Source organism: Xenopus tropicalis, chromosome 1 (genome assembly GCF_000004195.4).
Source record: "Xenopus tropicalis strain Nigerian chromosome 1, UCB_Xtro_10.0, whole genome shotgun sequence".
Taxonomy (NCBI): Eukaryota; Metazoa; Chordata; class Amphibia; order Anura; family Pipidae; genus Xenopus; species Xenopus tropicalis.
In genome coordinates, this window is record NC_030677.2 from 16,311,311 (window position 1) to 16,331,458 (window position 20,148).

The following is a 20,148-nucleotide window of genomic DNA, read 5'->3' on the forward strand; positions in this document are numbered from 1 at the left end:
TATAGGATAGTACAGATGTTTGACATCAGAGAACATTACATTCCACTAAATAAGGGATAAAATTTGGCCCCTGAAAAGCCAGGTACTTACCTTAATAAAGTCTGAGGACGGGAAGGTGGCAAAGTCTGTGGGAACGTTCGCCCCGGGACACTGTGCCACGGTCTCCTTCATTACTTCATCCTTTTAGGGAAAGAGTAAAGAACATTTATATCTGGATGGAACAGTGCAGCACAGGCCTGTGCACATCTCTGTCTTAGTGGCCCCTGGGGGCCAAGTCCCATCATGCATGCATCCATCTACCAATCAAGTGCAGAGCCCAATGCATCTGAAACTGGGATACCCTGGTTGTTGAACACTTACCTTTAGTTTGTCTATGGTGTCACTCAGAGACTTGAGTCGGGCCGTTTGCTCCAGGAGATGCACTGCAGGACTTCCTACCAGAGGGAATTAGAGAATGAGGAACCCCAGCTGGCAGATCAGGGCCCTTACCCATAACCACACTGGTACATACCTGCTTTCTTGTGTGCGATATCCACCACCTTGGCGTTGGCGCTCATTTGCTGCAGGGCGTCGAGCAGCTGGCTGGTCTTTCGGTACAGGGTTCCTGACAAGGCCTCCTCCCTCTGCCGGTCTTTGGGGAGGGAAAGCTTGGGCACATGCAATGCAGGCAAGGAGGCCAGATCTGCCTTTATCTGATGGGCCTGAGGATCAGATCAGAGGGGGTGGATTACACAGCTGGAGGCAAGAAGGAGACATGGGTGGGGGATGGATTGGCTCGGAAGAGCGTTTAGCAGGGAGCCGCCATTAAATTGTACCTTTAGCTTGTTGTTCTCATGCTTCAGGTGTTTCATTGAAAGCCTCAAGGCATCAATTTGCTGCAGCAGCAATGGAGAATCCTTCACTTGGACTGGGCCAGAGCCATTTAGCAAGGACTGGCCAGATGATACTCCTGTGGGAACAACATAAGGACAGTTAGAGAGAGCAATAACACAAACACAGAGGAACCCTCACTCATGCAAGCATGCATTCACATGGTGCAACAAAGCATGCATGTGTGCCCCTGTAAGCCGCACTGTGCTCCGATTGGATGAATTTATTCCATACAGCTAACCAAGAAGTCTTGGGTCTCCTGGCATAACATACATGGGTTGCAGTGGTACATATACTGGACATGCAGAGTTTGTATGGGCAGCTATTGACCCAAATGAAGTGACATGTGGAACAGCACGGAAGGTTCCATGCAACCTACTAATAGCCCACTAATAACAAGGGCAGCCCTACATAAAGCCTATGGGCAGTATGAGTGTAAAGATACAGAAAGTTAGTGGTACTGAAGCTTAGAAAGTTGGACCAGAACAAATAACTAAGTTGACCAGATGCAAAATAAATATATTATATATACACACACAAGTACAAACCTAAACTAGAAAGTATGAGCCCATTTAGGATAAAACCTGAGCCCATTTCCATTAGGAGCTGCTCTCCAAGCCAGTGAATCCTATCTGCCCCACAGCTCTGATTTCCTGCACTTCCTCTCCTTGGCTGTTCTCTTTCCCATGGCTTTGGGTGTGGCTTGGTCCCAGCTTAGAAGCCAGCTAGGAAAGTGTCCCCACCCCAGGAGCAGGAGGCAGAGGGAATCAGAGCTCTATATGTAAGTACAGGGGGTGCAGCTTTATTGGATAGCAGGGATATCATCCATAGCAACAAGGTTAATCTCAAGTGCACTAGTGAAATGCTGCTGTTTACCAAATGGACCGATATGTTACAAACAGTTAGGATGCTCAGGCACTGATGGTATGAGAGACAGTTCATGTATGTGCCTATCCCATGGGGACCAGCGCCTGTGGTACTGTACCTCGCTGCTCTTCCTCTGGTGTGTCAATGGGCAGGAGAGACAGAGACAAGTGCAGAGTTAAAGGAGAGACACAGAAAAGCAGAGTGAGAGAGACAGATCAGAGCACAGAGGGGCAGCAGCATCAATGGCATCATCTGGGTACAGGGGCATACCGGCCATACCCGCAACCAGAAGCCTATTCCTGTGGAAAGGTTGTTAATGGGAACAAAAAACAAAAAGAAACACCCATTTTCTGGGGTACAGAGAAGCAATATAAAATAAATGTAATACTCCTACCCAAGCTAACAACATAGACGCTTTGCTCACTGGCAAACGGATTCGGCTAATTTGTAAGTGTAAAGAACATGCCAAGGGCAATTTGTGTTCCAGCTGATGTAAATGGGGAGCAGCCAAAATGTCTTTGTGCCACAGATCTAATCCACTGTAATGCAACTGGATCCAAGTCTTTGTGCGCTCCTGTGCTGCCCCCTAGTGGTCAATGTCTATATGGACAGATATGTTTTTACCCAGTTAGGGAAAGATCTGGGCACTGAGCTGCTCTTAATTTTTCCATTCAGTCCTGATATCTAGGAAACCATAATACACCGATAGCCAGACTTGTCGGAATACACAGATCATCAGATCACTTAGCAGCTCCAGTAAAGATACCATATTCAGTTCCTGAGCTCAATCAGTAATAGAATCCTGGCAACATACTTGGCTCATTAGCTAGCAAGCTCAGTGCCTAATTAGAGCCTAGGGACCTTACCCTTAGCTGATGGCTAAGCATGATGGGAGCTGACTATTAGCCTATCACAGCACAAGTTTGTCTCTCACCTCCTGCAAGTCCAGATACAATAGAAGCCACACCAGATGCAGGTGAACCACGCAGGCCCTCGATAGTGCGTTTTGATTGGTTGTTGAGCCTTTGGCGGAGCTCGGCTTTCTCAGACTCCAGTTGGTCGATGTCGGCCTGGAGCGCATCCATTGTCTCCTCAAACTCTCTGTACAACAAGTTCAAGTGCATGAATGAATAAACAACACAAAGAATTACTGTATATATCACTATAAATGCCTGTACAGGTTCCTTGAATTTAACATTACATAAGTCATACTCTATTGCCCCTGGGATTCTTACTTCTCTTTCTTCTTAAGCACAGTCTGTGTCTCCTCCAGCTTAGTCTGGATCTTCTCCACCCGATCATCAGCCTCTTTGGAGGCACTGTCCAACTTCTTCTCCAGGAGGCTGAGCCGCACATTGGCCTCACTGAGCTCCTCGCCCTGAGCAGGAGAATAAATGCCATTAACTGACTGGAATTTGGCAAGTGATGCTTAAAGCAGGTCTGGGCTGGATTCTGAATACAATAAGCCCCTCCATTCATTTACCTTTATTTTTAGAGATTTTTTCAGCTCTTTGATGACAGTCTCTCTATCCTCCAACTTCAGGCCGAGCCCTTCTGCATCAGTTATCTCTGCCCGCAGAGCCGCCGCTCTCTGTTCCACCGGAGGAGGTGACTGAAACAAGAGGCCGAATGAATATGGAATCTTACAGCAGCTCTTACAGCCCCAGTCTCCACCTACAGTGTAAATACGCACCTTGCTTTGAGGCTTCTCTGCATCGTACTCCCCTTCCTGCATGGCAGTGGCCATCTTATTCATGGTGGCAATCACAACACTGCAAGACTGGCGGAGGCACTCGTATGGGTTACTGCCCTTTGAACCATAAATCTGCAGAGAAGGGGGCAGACAGGTGTAAGAGCGGACCCCTGGAACAAGGCAAATATGTTGCTCACAATGTCAGCAGAGCACTAGGCCAAACCTGTTCGGTAGCTTTAAAGGCCACATCTTCCAGCTTCAAAGCTTGCAGGCCCTCATTTTCTCCCATAGGGGCGATCATCTGAGCGCCGGCAGCCGCCACTTCCTGGAACACGGCCACCACGCACTTGAGATATTTGCGACAATCCAGCAATGTCTCACAGACCTAGAAATCAAGGTTTGCATGTGAGGTAGGCAGGCAGAGAAACAGCAGGAATCGATAGGCAAATGTGACTGGTTGCTATGGTAACTGCCCTGATGCATTTTAGTATCTATGTTAGTAAATTAGCCTATCATGTACAACAGCAGGACTCCTCTTTACACCACATCTACATCATTTCAGTTCAGAGGAGTCCCACTGCAGCCTAATATCAGTATCAGGATACATCCAGCCTGAGTCCAGCAGCTGATCACAGTCACTATGAATGATATGCAAGCTTGGCAGCAGCCATGTTGTTACAGCTGGGGGCCCCCTCCCATCGCCAGCTCTGCTTACCGGCTGTGCAAAGCTGAGAGCCGCAGGGATTCCAGCTGCCTCTGTGCCAGGCATTCGCCGTCTGATCTTCTTGCAGAACTGGCGGATATCACTGCACGAGGTCTCCAGATCCTTCAGAAGGATGGCAAAGTCCGAGCTCTCCTGCCCAACCTGCAAATGAGAGAGCTAATAATCAAACAGGCCTTCAATCTACAATACCTGGAGCTGCACTGAGCTGGGACAGTACATTAACAATACAGTATGTTCCTAATGCCCATCAAGTAGGATTAAATATAGAGTACATCTGGGCATCATGTGTTTTTTTAGATAAAAAAGAAAATGATTATTTCCCAAAATGGCTCTGGTATGGTTTCAGCTTTATACCAACCTACAGGGATCTCTCAGCCCTACAGTCCCTTTGCTGGGTGCTACTTACAGGTAAGCACTGCACTACATTATCTGCCCCAGCAGGGGGCATTACAATAAAACCCATGACACAGTCACAAGGTCACTTACGTGCAGGAAGGCTCTCAGACGGCTCACTTCGACTCCCATACAGTCCAGGGCGCTCTGGGTGAACTGCACAGAAAAAGACAGGTTTTGGTAAAGGACAGCATGTATTTAATAGAACATAACCTTGTATTAGTGTAGCACAAGGAGTCATGGATATGGTCCCAACTCTCTGCATGGGCACCCCCATGTGTTCCAACTACTGGAACCAGGCATCAAACAACCTCATTTGGGTCAAACAGTTGGGCAAGTGTTGTCTTGGCTTTGCAATTAATCTTAAATATGGAATGGGTTAGACATTATAGAAAGATTTTGGTTTTTGGCCAGCTTCCTATAATCCCCCATACAGGATAATATACATACAGGAGAATGGAAGACAGACATGTATCAGTACCAAAGCTCACACTACCTTGATGTGGTCAGACAGCTGCATAGTGCATTCCTCTGATTGGTCAGCGAGGTGGATACTGTACAGGTGCTGCAGGAAAAGAAAAGGGGAGATTAACAACACAGGACTGGGTACCCCAAGACATTCAGACACATCATACTCTCTCCCCAGATATAGGCATAAGGGCAGGGATGTGGTTGCCAGATATAAGCAAGGTAGCAATGTGCTGGGGCCCTCAAGAATATAATGGACACAGGGACAAAGTTATACTTGTACAGGAATATGGGTTTCTGACAGGTTCCAAGCTCTCTCGCATCCCTTTAGGCCAGGGGTCCCCAACCTTTCTTACTCAGGAGCCACAGTCCAATGTAAAAAGACTTGGGGAGCAACACAAGTACCATAAAAGTTCATAGAGGAGCCAAATAAGGGCTGTGATTGGCTATTAGGGGCCTCTATGCACCCTATCAGCTTACAGGGGCTTTATTTGGTAGGAAATCTTGTTTTTATTCAACCAAAACTTGCCCCCAAGTCAGGAATTCAAAAATAACTCCCTGGTTTGGGGGCACTGAGAGCAACACCCAAGGGGTTGGGGAGCAACATGTTGCCCTGAGCCACTGGTTGGGGATCACTGCTTTAGGCTATTATCCTGCCCGCCTCACGTACCTGATAGTACTTAATGGCCTTGGTGAGGGGCTCCACGTTGACGGTCTCATCCAGCTGGTCTTTGTGCAGCAGCTCAATGAGGAAATCCAAAGAGCGTTCATGGACACTCATCTCTGGGTACAGCATCCCGACCTTCTTATACACTTCTACGCTGCACTTATCCAGAGCCCTGAGGGGAGAGATCATAGTCACTCTCTGCACTGGGTGGCCACGGTGCTTGTATGCCAATTATTCTGAAATTTGGATAGTAATCTTGTTATAGCCCTTAGAGGCACTGGTGCCATTCTGTCTGCTGAACCGAACCCCTTTCAATATGGGAGCTGCACCTCTGTTTCCTCTCCATACTGTGTCTGGGTCGTATCACCTACAGCCCAGAAAGGTTATCAGACAAAGGGATGAGCTTCTCCTTCTGAGGGGAGGGGTGAAGCAAGTCAATAGGTTATTTAGGAAGCATTTTACTAAGGGGTTGTGAGTGACTGTGTAGTTTTTGGGAGATTTAGGAAGAAGAAGCAACAGGCACAATGAGCCGTGAAGCCCATGAAGGTTTCAAACCCCCCTGAAGGGGTGGAACCATCTTTCTCAAATGAAGGGAGGCCTAGAGACCAACATCCCTCCCACTAAGGCCCTTTGGACTCTTATGGAACCATCAACCCCACTGGATCTGTGCAACCTGGAGGAACAATAACATCAAGGACCCCAGTATACCTGTGGCTTGTCTACACATGGACTATCTGTGGGGCACTCTGGGTAAATCCTGCCAGTTGGTGGCACTTACTCTTTTGAACTTATGGCTTAAAATGGCACCAATATCTCGTGCTATTACTGATTCACATTACTAGAGAATTCTTTCCCGACCCCTAAGTTCTTTTGCCTGATAAATATACCATTATGGTTTATGGGTCAGACAGGCCGGTTACACGTGGCATCATGAGTTGGGCGGTGCCACTATAAACACACCCGCTTTATTCAGCTCCGGCTGCCTGGGTCCTATCAAAGCTTTTTATTAAAGAACAACAAACAGCAAATCCTATTGCCGACGCTTGTACAGGACGTAACGTCACTAATCTGTCCCACATATGGCACGTTGCACAATACCCTTTACCTTCATATGATCCTGCCTGTCAGGCTGAATGGCCACTTGAATATTAATTGGCCTGAAATGCTGCTAAACTATAACTTTCAGCAATCTGCCAACGGCTTCAGTCCATAAATAAGAACTAAAGTGCTTTCTACGGGCTGCACAGCTGCACATAGCAAGTGATCCAGCTACTATAAGGTATAATCACCCCCTAACCATTTATAAACCCTTAATCTGGATTAGAGTCGCCTCTGTGCATATTTACAAGATGCAGACTGCCAATAATCCTCCATCCTTACCATGATAGTTAGGCAGATTACACAGACCCACATAAATCCTGATAAAGTACAACTGCCTGGGTAGATATTACATTTATTCCCAGCAGCCTTCTCTCAAATTAATATATAGAGAGTGATGGCTGCCAGATTCATTGTGCTTTCTGCACACTATTCTAGCGCAGGAAGGCCTACTCTGCAGCCCTCCCTCTGTCTTGTTGGGAACAGGAAGCAGTACATTCCTTTCTTGCGGCTATTCTTTTTAGGAGTTTACTTTTGTCTGAATTATTTACTGAGTATGCATAGAATCTAAAAGGAAGCTTGATGGATTAGGCTGATGCCATACAGGGCAGAAAAATGCAGGGCAAGTTCACTACATTTTTTTAGCTTTAATATTGGTATGTAGGTGCGATCTCAGTTCATAGTGCCTGAGTCTGAGCTTTCAGAAGGAGCCAGCGCTACACATTAGAACTGCTTTCAGCTAACCTATTGTTTCTCCTACTCCCATGTAACTGGAGGAGTCCCAAGCTGGACTTGGATTTCTTACTATTGAGTGCTATTCTGATACCTACTGGGAGCTGCTACCTTGCTCCCTTCCCATTGTTCTGCTGATCGGCTGCTGGGAGGGGGGGGGAATATTGCTCCAACTTGCAGCGCAGCAGTAAAGTGTGCCTGAAGTTTATCAGAGCACAGGTCACATGGCTGTGGCACCCTGGGAAATGAAGACTATGGCTAGCCCCACACAAAATCAACTATAAAAAATCTTTTTGTGTTTTTGAAAAACAGATTACAATGCAGGATTCTGCAGGAGAAGCTCTATTAACTGATGGGTTTTGTGAAAAAAAATGTTTTCCCATGTCAGTATTCCTTTAATATCACTTTTTTTTAGCACCATGAACACACTCTAGCAGCAACAGCACTTGATAAGCATTTAATGAATTTATGCCAAACAGCACCATCCTATGGCTATAGAATAGTGAAAACCCCAGAATGTGTACGCTACACTTACTGCTCATATTTGTGTAGTGTGGCCTGCAGGAGGGTCAGGGAATAGACCAGTCCAGCTGCAAAGCTCATCTGCTCCCCTACGGCTCCTCTCATGCCGCTCTTCTGCTCGCTCGCCTCCGACAGCTCAAACTTCTCCTGCGCCTGCTTGCTGATCAGCTCCGCCTGTAGGGATGGGCACAGGGCTCAATGCATTATATGTGGCTCGTCGAGTTACATAACAAATGGGTTTAATGCAGGGACCACCTGGCACAGTGATCCTTTTAAGCCTTGCTCCCCTTCCTTTATGTAATGCAGAGCAGGGAAATATTATGGCCCAGATTCCATGGGCACCGGCACGGGCCTCTCATAACCCAGGGGGACTGAATCTAATTAATGAAGCCAAGCTATTAGTGAAATAATGTCCCAATAAAGCAACACTATTGTCGATTTAATAAACGGTTAGGGTAATGCCAGGTGGGACATACTGCCGCCCTTGCAACTAGAAACCCAAATACTTTTTAGTTGCAGAAAATGGGAATTGCCTTATTGAAACAACGTTTCCTGACTGGCCTGGATGTGATGTAGGAACTTACCTTGCAGATCAGTCTAGGGATCAGTAGGAGCACCAGAATGCAGTCATGGTCCCCTCCGTGTCGCAGGAAGCTGTCTGGCATAAAGGATGTTAGCAGGGACACATGCCGATTGGCCTGACTAACCTCCATCTTTCTCAGCTCCATCTCAATGGCCTTTAGGAAAAAAAATAAAGGCAGTTATTTACCAATAACACTCACTAACCGCTGGTTCTCACCTCTCACTCCGCACTTACTGTCACTTTACACACCTACATGAACTCTAATGCCATGCTAGTTACCCTGACCTTACGTCTCAGCCCTCCCTTTTAGAATGTAAGCTCTTGCGAGCAGGGCCCTCCCCCTGGTGTCTCCGATCCTCATCCAAATGTAACTGCAAACCATTTTTGTGAATTGTTTATATGTACATGTTAACTGTTCTGTCTGTTGTACCTCTCTATTCTGTAAAGCGCTGCGTAAATTGATGGCGCTATATAAATAATAATAAGAGACGTCAATAAGAGAGGCAATGCTTGAGTCACTCTTCTCAAAAGTCAGCCATAACCCAGAAATGATCTGCCTGAGCTCTATGGCTTCTAAGAAAAAACAGCTTGGGACAGAAGGGGTATGCTCCCCTAATGCTATGCTTTCAGTATACTAGGATAAATAACCCAGTTATGAGCAGAGATGTGTGGGCCAGCAGCATGAAAGGGCCACTAACTGATTAGACGGGCAGGATGGTGCACTGAATGTAAGGAAAGTCACCTTTGCGTGGGCCTTGGTCTCCGCAAACTTAATCTTGAAGTCAAACATTTCTGGCGACGGCTGCTGTTCCTTCTCCACCGAGGCCTCTTGCTGGTTCCTCAGCTCACGGTTCACTTCCTGCAAAGCAACATGAATAAGAGAAAGGCCAGTGAAAAGGCGGCAGTTTGTGAGTTCATGCATGGAGGGTGGGCACAGTAAGCAACGATAATCCCAGCACCGGATTTATTATTAGTCTTAAAGGGGTGGGTTCACCTTCAGTATGTTATAGAATGGCCCATTCTTTAAACTTTTCAACTTAAAAATAAATATTGAATAGTTTTTGAATTATTTGCCTTCATCTTCTGACTCTTTGCAGCTTTCAAATGGGGGTCACTGACCCCGGCAGCCAAAAAACGATTGCTCTGTGAGGCTCCAGTTCTATTGTTATTGTTAGAATTGTTATTGTCAGAATAGCATTCTCTACATCAGGGTTCCCCATCTTTTTTTTTAACTTGTAAAAAAGTGTAGTGAAAAAGTTCTTTGGTGATGCCAAATAAGGGCTGTGATTGGCTATTTGGTGTCTCTGTGCTTCCAAAACTTGCCTCAAAGCCAGAAATGTAAAACTGGCCACTGGGAGCAACATCAAAGCAGTTGGTGAGCAACATGTTGCCCCCGAGCTACTGGTTGGGGGATCGCTGCACTACATCATACAAGTTAATTTAAAGGTGAACAACCCCTTTAAAGAACAATGCCCCAAAGCAACGCTAAACACATTACCTGCAAGTGAGCAGTCAGGTCCCGGTACTTCTTGATAGTCTGCTGGTAGTCTGCAACGGTTTCCTGCGCAGCTTCCACGCGTTTTTCTGCTTCTCGTACCCGGGCGCCGGCCATGTCCAGCTGCTCCCTGAGCTCCAGTTCGGTCTCGCGGGCGTTCTCCTGCAGCTCATCATTCATCTCATTAATGGCTTCCTGGGGGTGGGCAGAATGCAGAGATAAAGTTGCAGAAACACAGCGGCAGTCTGATTCAGGGGGACTAAGTAAATAGAATTGGCTACTGAGGCCTGAAAATCCAGCAGCGGGAGAGGAAGGGAGTGATAGAAGATAGTATACAATGCAAATAGCGACTTGCCCGATCAGTATCACACAAGTCTGTGCAGAGGCAGCAGCGCTGATGGGCCTCCATGTCAGGACGTGTTGGCCCATTGAGCGTAACCCAATGTTGCCCAGATTTATTGATGTTAGGATACATACCAAGTCACTGACGGTCTCTCTCAGCTCCCGGACTTTTTCTTCAAGGTCCAAGTTTCGTTCTGTCAGGGTTTCCACCATTTCTTCAGCTCCCAGAGCTGCATCAACCTGTGCAAGGTAAAGACCAGGCTCAGCTGGGTATGCATACTATCGATGGCAGGGGTGATCTATAAGCTGCTTGCCACCATGACTGGGTCCCTACCTTGTGTGTATGAGCCTTACCTGCTCCTTAAGCTCATCAATGGTCTTCTCCATCAGCGAGGCCTCCTCCTGAAGCTTCTCCTTCTGCTGCCGTAGGGTGTCCAGTTCTGTGTTCTTCTTTTCCATTTGCTTCTGCACCTTAACATGCTCCTGCTTCTCTGAGGCCGACAGATCCCGCATCCTGGAAAGGAGAATCAGTGACAACACAGAGTTATGACCACCAAGGTACCACGGAGCCACCAAAATGACAGCCATAAATACGTATACAGGGAACAAGCTGCATTTTCCCTTTACGCGCTAGAGCAATATGGCAGTGTGAGGGAAATGAAGGAGTAGCCGTGGGATGAAGACAGGACGCTTGAGGGTGATAAGTAGGAAATGTATGGAAAGAGGTCAATGCAGCTTTGTGCCCACATTGTCCATGGGATGGTGCTCCTGGAGCACAAATGCTCCTGTACCAACACGTAATTCTATTCAGTACATACAGGCACCACTGTAGCCTCCATTGTACAAAGGGGAACACAGAAAGTGCATGGTCAAATGAAAGCATGGGAGCATTTACCGGACCAGGGCTTCCTTCAGTCTTGCGTTCTGTTCCTCCAGCTGTTTGACCTGATAACTGGAAGCGGCTCCATCTGACCCTACATCAGGGGAACAAGTAACAGGGTGATTGTGAGTCTCCCAATGCGCCTGTGGCGGTCATCTACCTTTTCCACCCAGAGACACCTTTCCCTCCCCTTAGGGTAAAGACACACAGAGCTACTTAGTTGCAGCTACATGTCGTGGCTACTATAATAGACAATGTTGATAATTTACAGATAATAGTCTCTGTGTGTTTTAGCAGAGGCAATTCTCAGTACTGTCTATGGCAGGGTATTTTCTGGCTTTTAGTAGCCGTGACAAGTGCCTACTACTATGTGTAGTTCACCCTTAGAGCAGTCTGGATCCTGGAAACAGGGTAAAGCCTTTGCGACACAAGAATTGTTTTAGAAAGAGATTATATGTTATGTCCCAGAGTCTCCTTATCCCTATTCCCTTGCTATCATTGCTCGTTTCCCCACACTCCTCTCTCCCATATGTAAATCCTTCCATTGCTCACCTTTCTCCTCAATCTCATGCTTAAAGATTTCCAGATCTATTTTGAGTTCTTCCACCTTATCTTTTAGGGTGTCCACCTCCTGCTGCAGAGATTCTGCCCGCTCTTCGGCCATCTCCTTATCCAGGGTGGCCATCTCTATGGCATCAGCGGTGTCTGCCATCTCTTCCATGTAGCGCTCTTTGGCTTCCAGAGCTTCTTTGGCTTCCTGGGTTCAAACAAACAGTTTAGTTTAGTTATACAGTACAGTATTACTAATACAGCACAGTGGGAAAATACACAAGACAAAACCCACCCCATTCCTACCTACAGTATGCCGTGCAATGCATGACTGCACAAATCTTCATACCCCAAACTACATCATGGCAGCCAAGTCATGGCATTCTGGGAGTCATTTTAGGACTGGGCAGTATAGATACTATGAAGATAATGTATCATGTCTTAGGATAAAGTAAAGTCCCACGGAGAGATTTAGTTGCCCGCAATAGATCTCTGCTACTATGGGCGACTAATCTTTCCGAAATGCCTTTCTCCAGCAACAAGGGAATCGCCGGTGCAGAGATCTATCGCGGGTGACTAAATCTCTCTGTGGAACATTCGCCTTATACAGGAAACCAGTGAATTACTGTATCGCTGTAAGAAAATGCACTCTATCCAGTGCTACAGGATTTATCTTGCAGTTCTACATGGCCAAGGTGCCCCCTCACATTTACCAACCTTCTTGGCCTCCTTGAGCTGTCGCTGGACGTCTGCCTGCTGCTCCTGCATTTTGCTCTTCCACTCCTGCAGCTGCTCCAGTTGAAGCTTGGACTTCTCCAGCTCCTTCAGTTTGGCCTTGTCTTCTGCTCTCTTCATCTTCAAGGTCTCCAACTTCTCATCCAGGTCTTTAACCTGGGCCCGGAGATTCTCCTCCTCCTGCAGAAGAGGGTACAGAGTCAGAGCTACAGCCGGCAACATCATGTATAATGGGAGAAAGAAACAATTCCAAGGCAGCAGCCCAGTATTGAGGGGCAGCACCTCTATGTAGGCCAGTGGGGCAACCCCATCAGGACTTAATTTTTCTCACTAGGGCAATGGCTTAAGAATGGGGAGACAATACCCATCCACCTTACCTTGGTGGGGCCTGGGCCAGGCAGAGGGGCTACTGGCGACAAGATAGCGGAGGAGGGTGAAGGGATGATGGGAGCAGCCAGCGGAGTCTGGGCAGGGGTACTGGGCTCGCTGCTGCTGATCTCGCCACATGATGCAGATGCAGAGCCTGACGCTCCGGCTGTCCCACTGGATGCGGCTGAGCTGGAGGGCCGGGTGGGCTGGCAAACAAACATCATATGGATTAGCAATGAACTTACCAGACCTTGCACATCTCCTCGGGCATCACAGCTTTATGGGTCCCACGAATGAAACACAAGTCACATAATAAAACTGTGCTATAATATTCAGGAGGCCACAAGGCAACTTTTCCAACCAGAAACCAAGGTCACTGTCGGTTCTCTGGGTCAGTGAAAAGCAGAGACCAATGTGACTTATACTGAACCCAAGGCCCCATTGCGCTTCGGTTTCTAATTTACAAGACCAAGAGGACGCACTGAATATCACAGGATTCCTTGATGGGAATTGATCATATACCTGAAGTAAAGAACTGTATATTATACCACCTGTCCTAAGAGGCCTCCTTAGGGTCCCCTGATTTGAAGGAGAAACAGACAATTCACCAGTTGAAAGAAATGAACATTTGCGCACCCCACCAACGACACCCCAAAATTTTGCCATATTACTGGCTAAAGAGAGGCAACAAGCAATGAGAGATGAGGTTTTACACAAATGGCACAACATGATTCCCGATACCCATGGACACTGTGCCAAGTGAACAGCATTAATGTTTCAGTACTCAGATCCCGGAGGAATCCTAATAACAGACATAATCTGATCGATCCGCTGCTTCCCGTAGCCCGAGCGCAATGCGAGTGCCTTATGGTGTCACGTACTTCATCTATTATTAACAGGGAAGGGGAAGGAGCTTCTCAGGGCAAGAGTAATCCATATACACTAGGCCATATGGGAATGCTGGGATTTGTAGTTCCATTCTGTAGCCTGAACACAATACAAACACCAGGACACAGTACACAGGCACCAAGAGACACACAGACGGTGGCATTATACGGTACATGCAAGTAGGGCGAAGGGGTCTCACCTTGGTGCGCCGGGTGGTGATCTGCAGAAGAAGCAGCCAGAGGCAGTCACAGGCAGAGACAGACAGACATACAGAGAGACAGCAGCAGAGGAAGAGAAGACAGCAGGACAGTTAGTGCACAAAGAGATAACCTTGAAAGAAACTCCAAGCAGTGAGTAAGGCAACAGTGTCGCCACATTCCTACCCATGCACAGTGCCAACAGGTTGGGGAGGGGAGCTGGGCATCGTGCCATGTTCTGTAGTATAAGCAACCCCCCCTACACATATATACTGAAATTGGGCATCAGACAATAATCCCATTGGGCCTTATATACCCCTGTCTGGAGCTGCTGCCCATCCTACAGGGCACTTAAATACTCATAAAGAGGGGTTTATATGGTCAGTCACCAACTTTGGACCAACACAGACAGCTCTGAGGGCTAGAGAGCCCCTGTGCCTATAACTATATACAGGTGATTAGTAAAGGGCTGAGTGTTTCACACTGACAGACACATTAGTGTAACTAATGCCCCCTTAGCCCTAGTGCACAGTGAGGGGCAGGGATTGTGGGCACGGTACCAGCTGGCACACAGCTAGCCCCATACAGAGCAGCGTACCAAACCGGCATGTTAATCAGCTGCTGTACCCCCACCTCACGGGCACGCTGGGCTGGAGGGAGAGAGGGGACCAGGGGGGAAGCAGCAATGTACAGTTCTGCATGACATTTCCCATGCCATCGGTGCTAGGGGAAGGGCAGTGAGCTGGGCACCCCTTATTTACAAGAGGTTCCCCCCCAAGGCGGGGGCCCGGGACTGTCTGTATTGCCAGTTGCTCTCACTTCTGTAACTCAGGCCCTCATTCCAACACAATTTAGAGTCACAGGGGGACAATAATGAATACGGCCCCCTTCTAAAGCAGACCGGCATCAGCACAAACAGGGGCAACTCCTACCAAAGTCTCAATTTAAAATGGCAGCTGGGTGCAGTGCTGACTATAAAGGTGAAGATACTGGGGGACACCAGTAACTTACAGTGCCAAGGGCTGCCTGACTGCAACCATAAGGTATAGGTAATACCTCAGGGCACCACTAGAGGGAACACTCTGGCAACTCAGAACAGCTTCTCTCTCATGGGGCAGGGCAAGACTGGGCAGGGCAACTAAACTGAGCCCTGAGCGGTGCTATAGGGCAAGGATTTCATTCCTTATACCACCCTTTGCCCACAGTCACATAAACCTTACAGCACAGTGAGGGTTTCTCTGCTTTTATGGGTGATGGGCAGGAACAGATTAAATCTTTACAAAGGTAAGAAATCCAAGTATCTTCCAATTGGTCTATTTATTTTGGCTTCTGAATTATCTAGCTTGAAAATGAGTGTAAATGCCAGGGAAATTGGAGAAACCAGACCAACTTGATCTTTGAAATAATAATATCTGTGAGGCAAACTTCCCCTTTATTTTCCCAGCATATGATGCAGAGGCCTGAGAGGGTTGCACAGTAGTCGTGGGTTACAAGGAACAAGAGCTGCAGAAAGGGCACGGTCAGTATGTATATATATCTCAGCAGCAGATGGGATGCACTGGGCCAATGAAGGGGGCACTCCATGTTATACCTGCAACTCAAGTGCAACCTTGTAAGGGAAGATTTCTTAACCAGATTGGCATTGGGAATGAGGCCCCTGCGCTGTAATACTAGTAGTACAAGGATGTTGATTAGTTGCAGAAGATCCCCTCCAGGTTGGGTAGCTGGAGACCCCCAATGTTAGTAGTGTGTTGCAAACAAGGAAGACCCTCAGTGCAAAAGCCTTATCCGTACTGAGTAGTCATAGCCCCATAGACCAGCTATGTGTTGCAGATACGGAAGCCCCTCGGTGGGGCTTAATGACTAATGAAGACCCCTGCTCAGCAGCCGCAGCCCCTAGGGCCAGCCATATGCTCCAGGCACAGAAGGCCACTACTGGGAAGTTGTGGCCCCTGTAGCCCAGCCATGTGGTGCAGAAAGGAAGCCCCCAGAATGTATAGACCCATAGGAACAGGAATGAAAGCCCCCAGTTTGTGCCAGAGGCCAGTAGTGCAGACAAGGAAGCCCCCAGAATGTATAGCCCCATAGGAACAGGTATGAAAGCCCCCAGTTTGTGCCAGAGGCCAGTAGTGCAGATAAGGAAGCCCCCAGAATGTATAGACCCAGACCTGAAGGCACAGGAATGAAAGCCCCCAGTTGGTGCCGGGGGAGAGCCAGATAAGGAAGCCCCCAGAATGTATAGCCCCAGACCCATAGGCACAGGAATGAAAGCCCCCAGTTTGTGCCGGGGGAGAGCCAGACAAGGAAGCCCCCAGAATGTATAGCCCCAGACCCATAGGCACAGGAATGAAAGCCCCCAGTTTGTGCCAGGGGAGAGCCAGACAAGGAAGCCCCCAGAATGTATAGCCCCAGACCCATAGGCACAGGAATGAAAGCCCCCAGTTTGTGCTGGGGGAGAGCCAGACAAGGAAGCCCCCAGAATGTATAGCCCCAGACCCATAGGCACAGGAATGAAAGCCCCCAGTTTGTGCTGGGGGAGAGCCAGACAAGGAAGCCCCCAGAATGTATAGCCCCAGACCCATAGGCACAGGAATGAAAGCCCCCAGTTGGTGCTAGAGGCCAGTAGTGCAGACAAGGAAGCCCCCAGAATGTATAGCCCCAGACCCATAGGCACAGGAATGAAAGCCCCCAGTTGGTGCCAGGGGAGAGCCAGACAAGGAAGCCCCCAGAATGTATAGCCCCAGACCCATAGGCACAGGAATGAAAGCCCCCAGTTTGTGCCAGGGGAGAGCCAGACAAGGAAGCCCAGGACTGGGCAGGGGGGCCTGGGCATAGGTGACCTTTCTGCAGCTCTTTGGCTGCATGTCCTATGGCGCAGACATGCAATACAATGACGGCACATTCCCCCCCAACACACATTATACCAGGATACAGTGACAGGACACATTAGCAGGCAGGAGCGGGACGGCTGGCACAAAAGCGGGTACCTTGCGGGTGGTGGGCGCCTGTCTCATTTTGATCCCACAAGGTGAGAGAAGGAAGAGAGAAGGAGAGAGACGGTTAAGACATGAAATCACAAGACTGCAGCTGGAGTCTCCGGCTTCCCACAATCACTTGCAAATGGCCGCAGTGCTTGTTCTCTGATGGAGCATCCACTCTGGTTAATCCATTGGGCGCCCTGCTCCCCCTCCTGCCTGACTCTGCTCCTCCATATACAGGCGGATGGGCCTGGGGTGGCCACAAGATGCACCAATACGACCCCCCCAAGCTCACGTTGCCTCTCCCTGCCGGCCTCCTAAACCACCGCCCCGCGCATGGATTACATCATCAATCATCAGAGGCCCGTTGTGTCTCCCCTTCTCCCCGGCACCCAGCTCCCCGGCAGACCCTGCGCCTCTAACTGCCTCCGATGCTTCTCCTTCAGAGCAAAGGGTGGGAGGGAGGCAGGGATACAAAGGAGGAGCAGCTTGTTACCTAGCAACGCAGCAGCCTCATCCTTCTCAGGGACTGCCATGGCTAATCGCTCCACCCCTTCAGTGCCAGAGAGCCCACAATGCCATAGGAGCCCAGAGGCGCTGAATAGGATGCCAGGCTGCAGGGTTTCCCTGATAATACAATAAACTGCCCATTATGCCTATGCTAATCTCATAGGGAACAATGTAACAGCTGCTCCTGCACTCTGGCACCCTGCCTTGCCCCATTATACAATCATCTACAGACGCTGGGAGCTGTAGTTTAACAGTATCAGAATGCCCCCCTCAACACAGTACACTGAGCAGCTAGAGAGGATACAGAATTGATATAAACTTGTACACTTTACATTCATTCTCTATATCAGTGCTGTCTGTGATATTAGCAGTTTAAGGCTGCCAATACTAGGCTTTTGGCTCATCAGTTCTCTCTGAAACTCAGCAGCCCTAGGGTTAACTATCCGTGATGGATAGGAGATTGCTGCACTCTATGGGTTACACATCACAGCCAGCCAAGGGTTAAGCCCAGCGGGGTGCCCAGGGATTAGCCGCGCTAACTAGCAGATGGTTACAGGAAGGTCCCGACGGATCATCTCCAGCTTTACTTGTCACAAACTCCAATTGAGCCAAGTGAGCAGTCGTTGGGAGAGTGGAGCCGCCATAGTGACCGGCCAGCCCGAGGGGCCGACTCCCTACAGCCGAGGTACCCACCTTTTAGAGCTTACTATATTCTATGGGGGTAACATTATCATTATATATAGTTTATATGTATATATTACCCCTACTCCATCCTTCAGGGAAACATATTAAAGGGACTGCTTCCCTAATGGGGCCCAAAGCTCTATATCTGGGGGCACAGTGTGAAAGGTTGAGATTTGGGGTGACTGCCTATTTGCTCTGCTGGATGTTTATTACAATTGGGACAATTTTTCAGCTGCATTTTATATGAGCTTTTAAGTGATGTGGGTCTCAAGTCTGGAAATGAGAAGCGCTATCTGGTTGCTAGGAACACTCACCCTAACAACAGGCAGCAGATTAAGTGTGTGAATGATGAATACCAGAGACGTGCAATTAAAAATAAATAAATAAATGAAATACAAATCACATCTGATCTGATTTTTGGTTGCTGGGAGAGGTCACTGAGCTTAGCAACCAAAACAGCATTATTATTATAGTGATGTTTCTTTTCAGCTCTCCTCCTGCCACGCCAATTGCCAGGACACATTCTGGGCTACCAGCAGTTGCCAATAACTAACTAGGAAGCCATAAAACAAAAAAAGAAGTCACTTTTGTCCCCAAAGTGTAATCCTCAGCCCTAAAACTTTTATTTGCTAAAGAAAAAGCAGAAATCTAAGGCAGTTTCCCATATACCTTAAACACAAGGCTACTGAGAGCAGTGTCTGTCTGGCAAGTCTGTATTCCAGGCTTTCCGACTCCTGAAACAATGTATCAGACCTAGAGCAGAACTAAAATCTGCGACATTGTTCCAAGAGTCAGAAACAGAGCGGGACAGACACTGCTTTCTGCAGCACTTACATTTACACTTCATGAAACGCCCGGCCACCTAATGAATGTATATAGAAAGGTGCTCAAAAGTATATTTTCTTTCATTATGCAAAAAATCAGCCTGAGTATATTCCCCCATCAGTAGCACAATGGTGTAAGGAGTGATACGGGGGGGTCCCTACACTATTCCCTGGCACTAATGCACTGGGCTCTTCTCTTACAGTTACTGTCCCACTTCAGCATCTGTTGGGCCAGTGCCGGTCACATCCGGACCAGTAGGGTTCCCTGCCCACCCAGCAGAACACATATTGGCCCAAGTCCCACTGATGGGAATGGCCGCTCCCTCCCCAGGCTGCACCGGAGAGGATTACATCATGGAACAGATTGGCAGCCAATGTAGCTGCGAGTGGGTCGATCAGGGCTACTGATGTGCAGTTAGGAGGAGCCTGGCCCCTAGGGGCACAATAATGGTGGCATTAAGGGCAACCTGATAGCCCGGTGCATCTGCCACACACAGCCAGAAATCAATATGGAACCAGAAGGCTCTTCTCTCCCTTTCATTTGGGCTAATAAGGCAAGTTCCCTATCATGAGCACCACCTACAGGACTAACTGGCACACTGCAACTTGCCCAAAAGCCCATCAACTCAACCCTTTGACTGCCAGAGAGAAGTGGACTCCAGGGGTCCGGCTGCTGTACACACAGGACAAGAAGAAGTCCAACTGTAAGTAGTGTTCTTATTCACAGGGCTTAAGGTGCCCATACATGGGAAGATTTCAGATGCCAATTCAGGTCCTTTAGATCAATTCGGCAGCTTATCTGCCCATATATTGGGGACCTGTGTCCTACCCAACTGTCAGATCAGGGACAGCATCGTCTCACTGATGTGGTCCTCGGTCCGACTGGGCCTATGCCATTTGAAAAAGGTCAGTATAGGTTATGTGTTCCTGATAAATTCTCTCAATATTACTGGAAAAAATCTCTCTGTACAGGCTATAAGCAAACTTAGGGGGCTGTTCCTGCTGAATTGTGCTTAGTACAGGGGAATCCCTATGCTGCCATAGTTTTATGGTATCTCTCTGTACAGGCTATGAGCAAAC

General features: G+C 48.1%; 1 protein-coding gene across 10 annotated transcripts in view; it reads right to left on the reverse strand.

Annotated features, from left to right (window-relative positions):
* The window catches only part of dctn1 (dynactin subunit 1), a 44,099-nt gene that overhangs the window by 1,792 nt on the left and 22,159 nt on the right, over nucleotides 1-20,148 (reverse strand). For 3 of the 10 annotated variants that reach the window (XM_012955765.3, XM_012955766.3, XM_012955761.3), the window contains exons 6-31: nucleotides 17,060-17,077; nucleotides 14,075-14,095; nucleotides 12,996-13,193; nucleotides 12,601-12,798; nucleotides 11,887-12,091; nucleotides 11,350-11,428; nucleotides 10,809-10,968; nucleotides 10,590-10,694; nucleotides 10,116-10,307; nucleotides 9,360-9,476; nucleotides 8,619-8,771; nucleotides 8,048-8,208; nucleotides 5,686-5,854; nucleotides 5,044-5,112; nucleotides 4,641-4,703; nucleotides 4,146-4,295; nucleotides 3,654-3,815; nucleotides 3,431-3,562; nucleotides 3,221-3,349; nucleotides 2,973-3,115; nucleotides 2,672-2,838; nucleotides 1,856-1,870; nucleotides 816-949; nucleotides 512-701; nucleotides 361-434; nucleotides 91-180 (exon numbers count right to left, since the gene is read on the reverse strand). In XM_012955765.3, the coding sequence (XP_012811219.1) occupies nucleotides 91-180; nucleotides 361-434; nucleotides 512-701; nucleotides 816-949; nucleotides 1,856-1,870; nucleotides 2,672-2,838; nucleotides 2,973-3,115; nucleotides 3,221-3,349; nucleotides 3,431-3,562; nucleotides 3,654-3,815; nucleotides 4,146-4,295; nucleotides 4,641-4,703; nucleotides 5,044-5,112; nucleotides 5,686-5,854; nucleotides 8,048-8,208; nucleotides 8,619-8,771; nucleotides 9,360-9,476; nucleotides 10,116-10,307; nucleotides 10,590-10,694; nucleotides 10,809-10,968; nucleotides 11,350-11,428; nucleotides 11,887-12,091; nucleotides 12,601-12,798; nucleotides 12,996-13,193; nucleotides 14,075-14,095; nucleotides 17,060-17,077 (3,294 nt within the window). The remainder of the gene's footprint in view (nucleotides 1-90; nucleotides 181-360; nucleotides 435-511; nucleotides 702-815; nucleotides 950-1,855; nucleotides 1,871-2,671; nucleotides 2,839-2,972; nucleotides 3,116-3,220; nucleotides 3,350-3,430; nucleotides 3,563-3,653; nucleotides 3,816-4,145; nucleotides 4,296-4,640; nucleotides 4,704-5,043; nucleotides 5,113-5,685; nucleotides 5,855-8,047; nucleotides 8,209-8,618; nucleotides 8,772-9,359; nucleotides 9,477-10,115; nucleotides 10,308-10,589; nucleotides 10,695-10,808; nucleotides 10,969-11,349; nucleotides 11,429-11,886; nucleotides 12,092-12,600; nucleotides 12,799-12,995; nucleotides 13,194-14,074; nucleotides 14,096-17,059; nucleotides 17,078-20,148) is intronic. The other 7 variants (XM_002936284.5, XM_004911293.4, XM_012955764.3 and 4 more) reach the window with 4 other exon arrangements.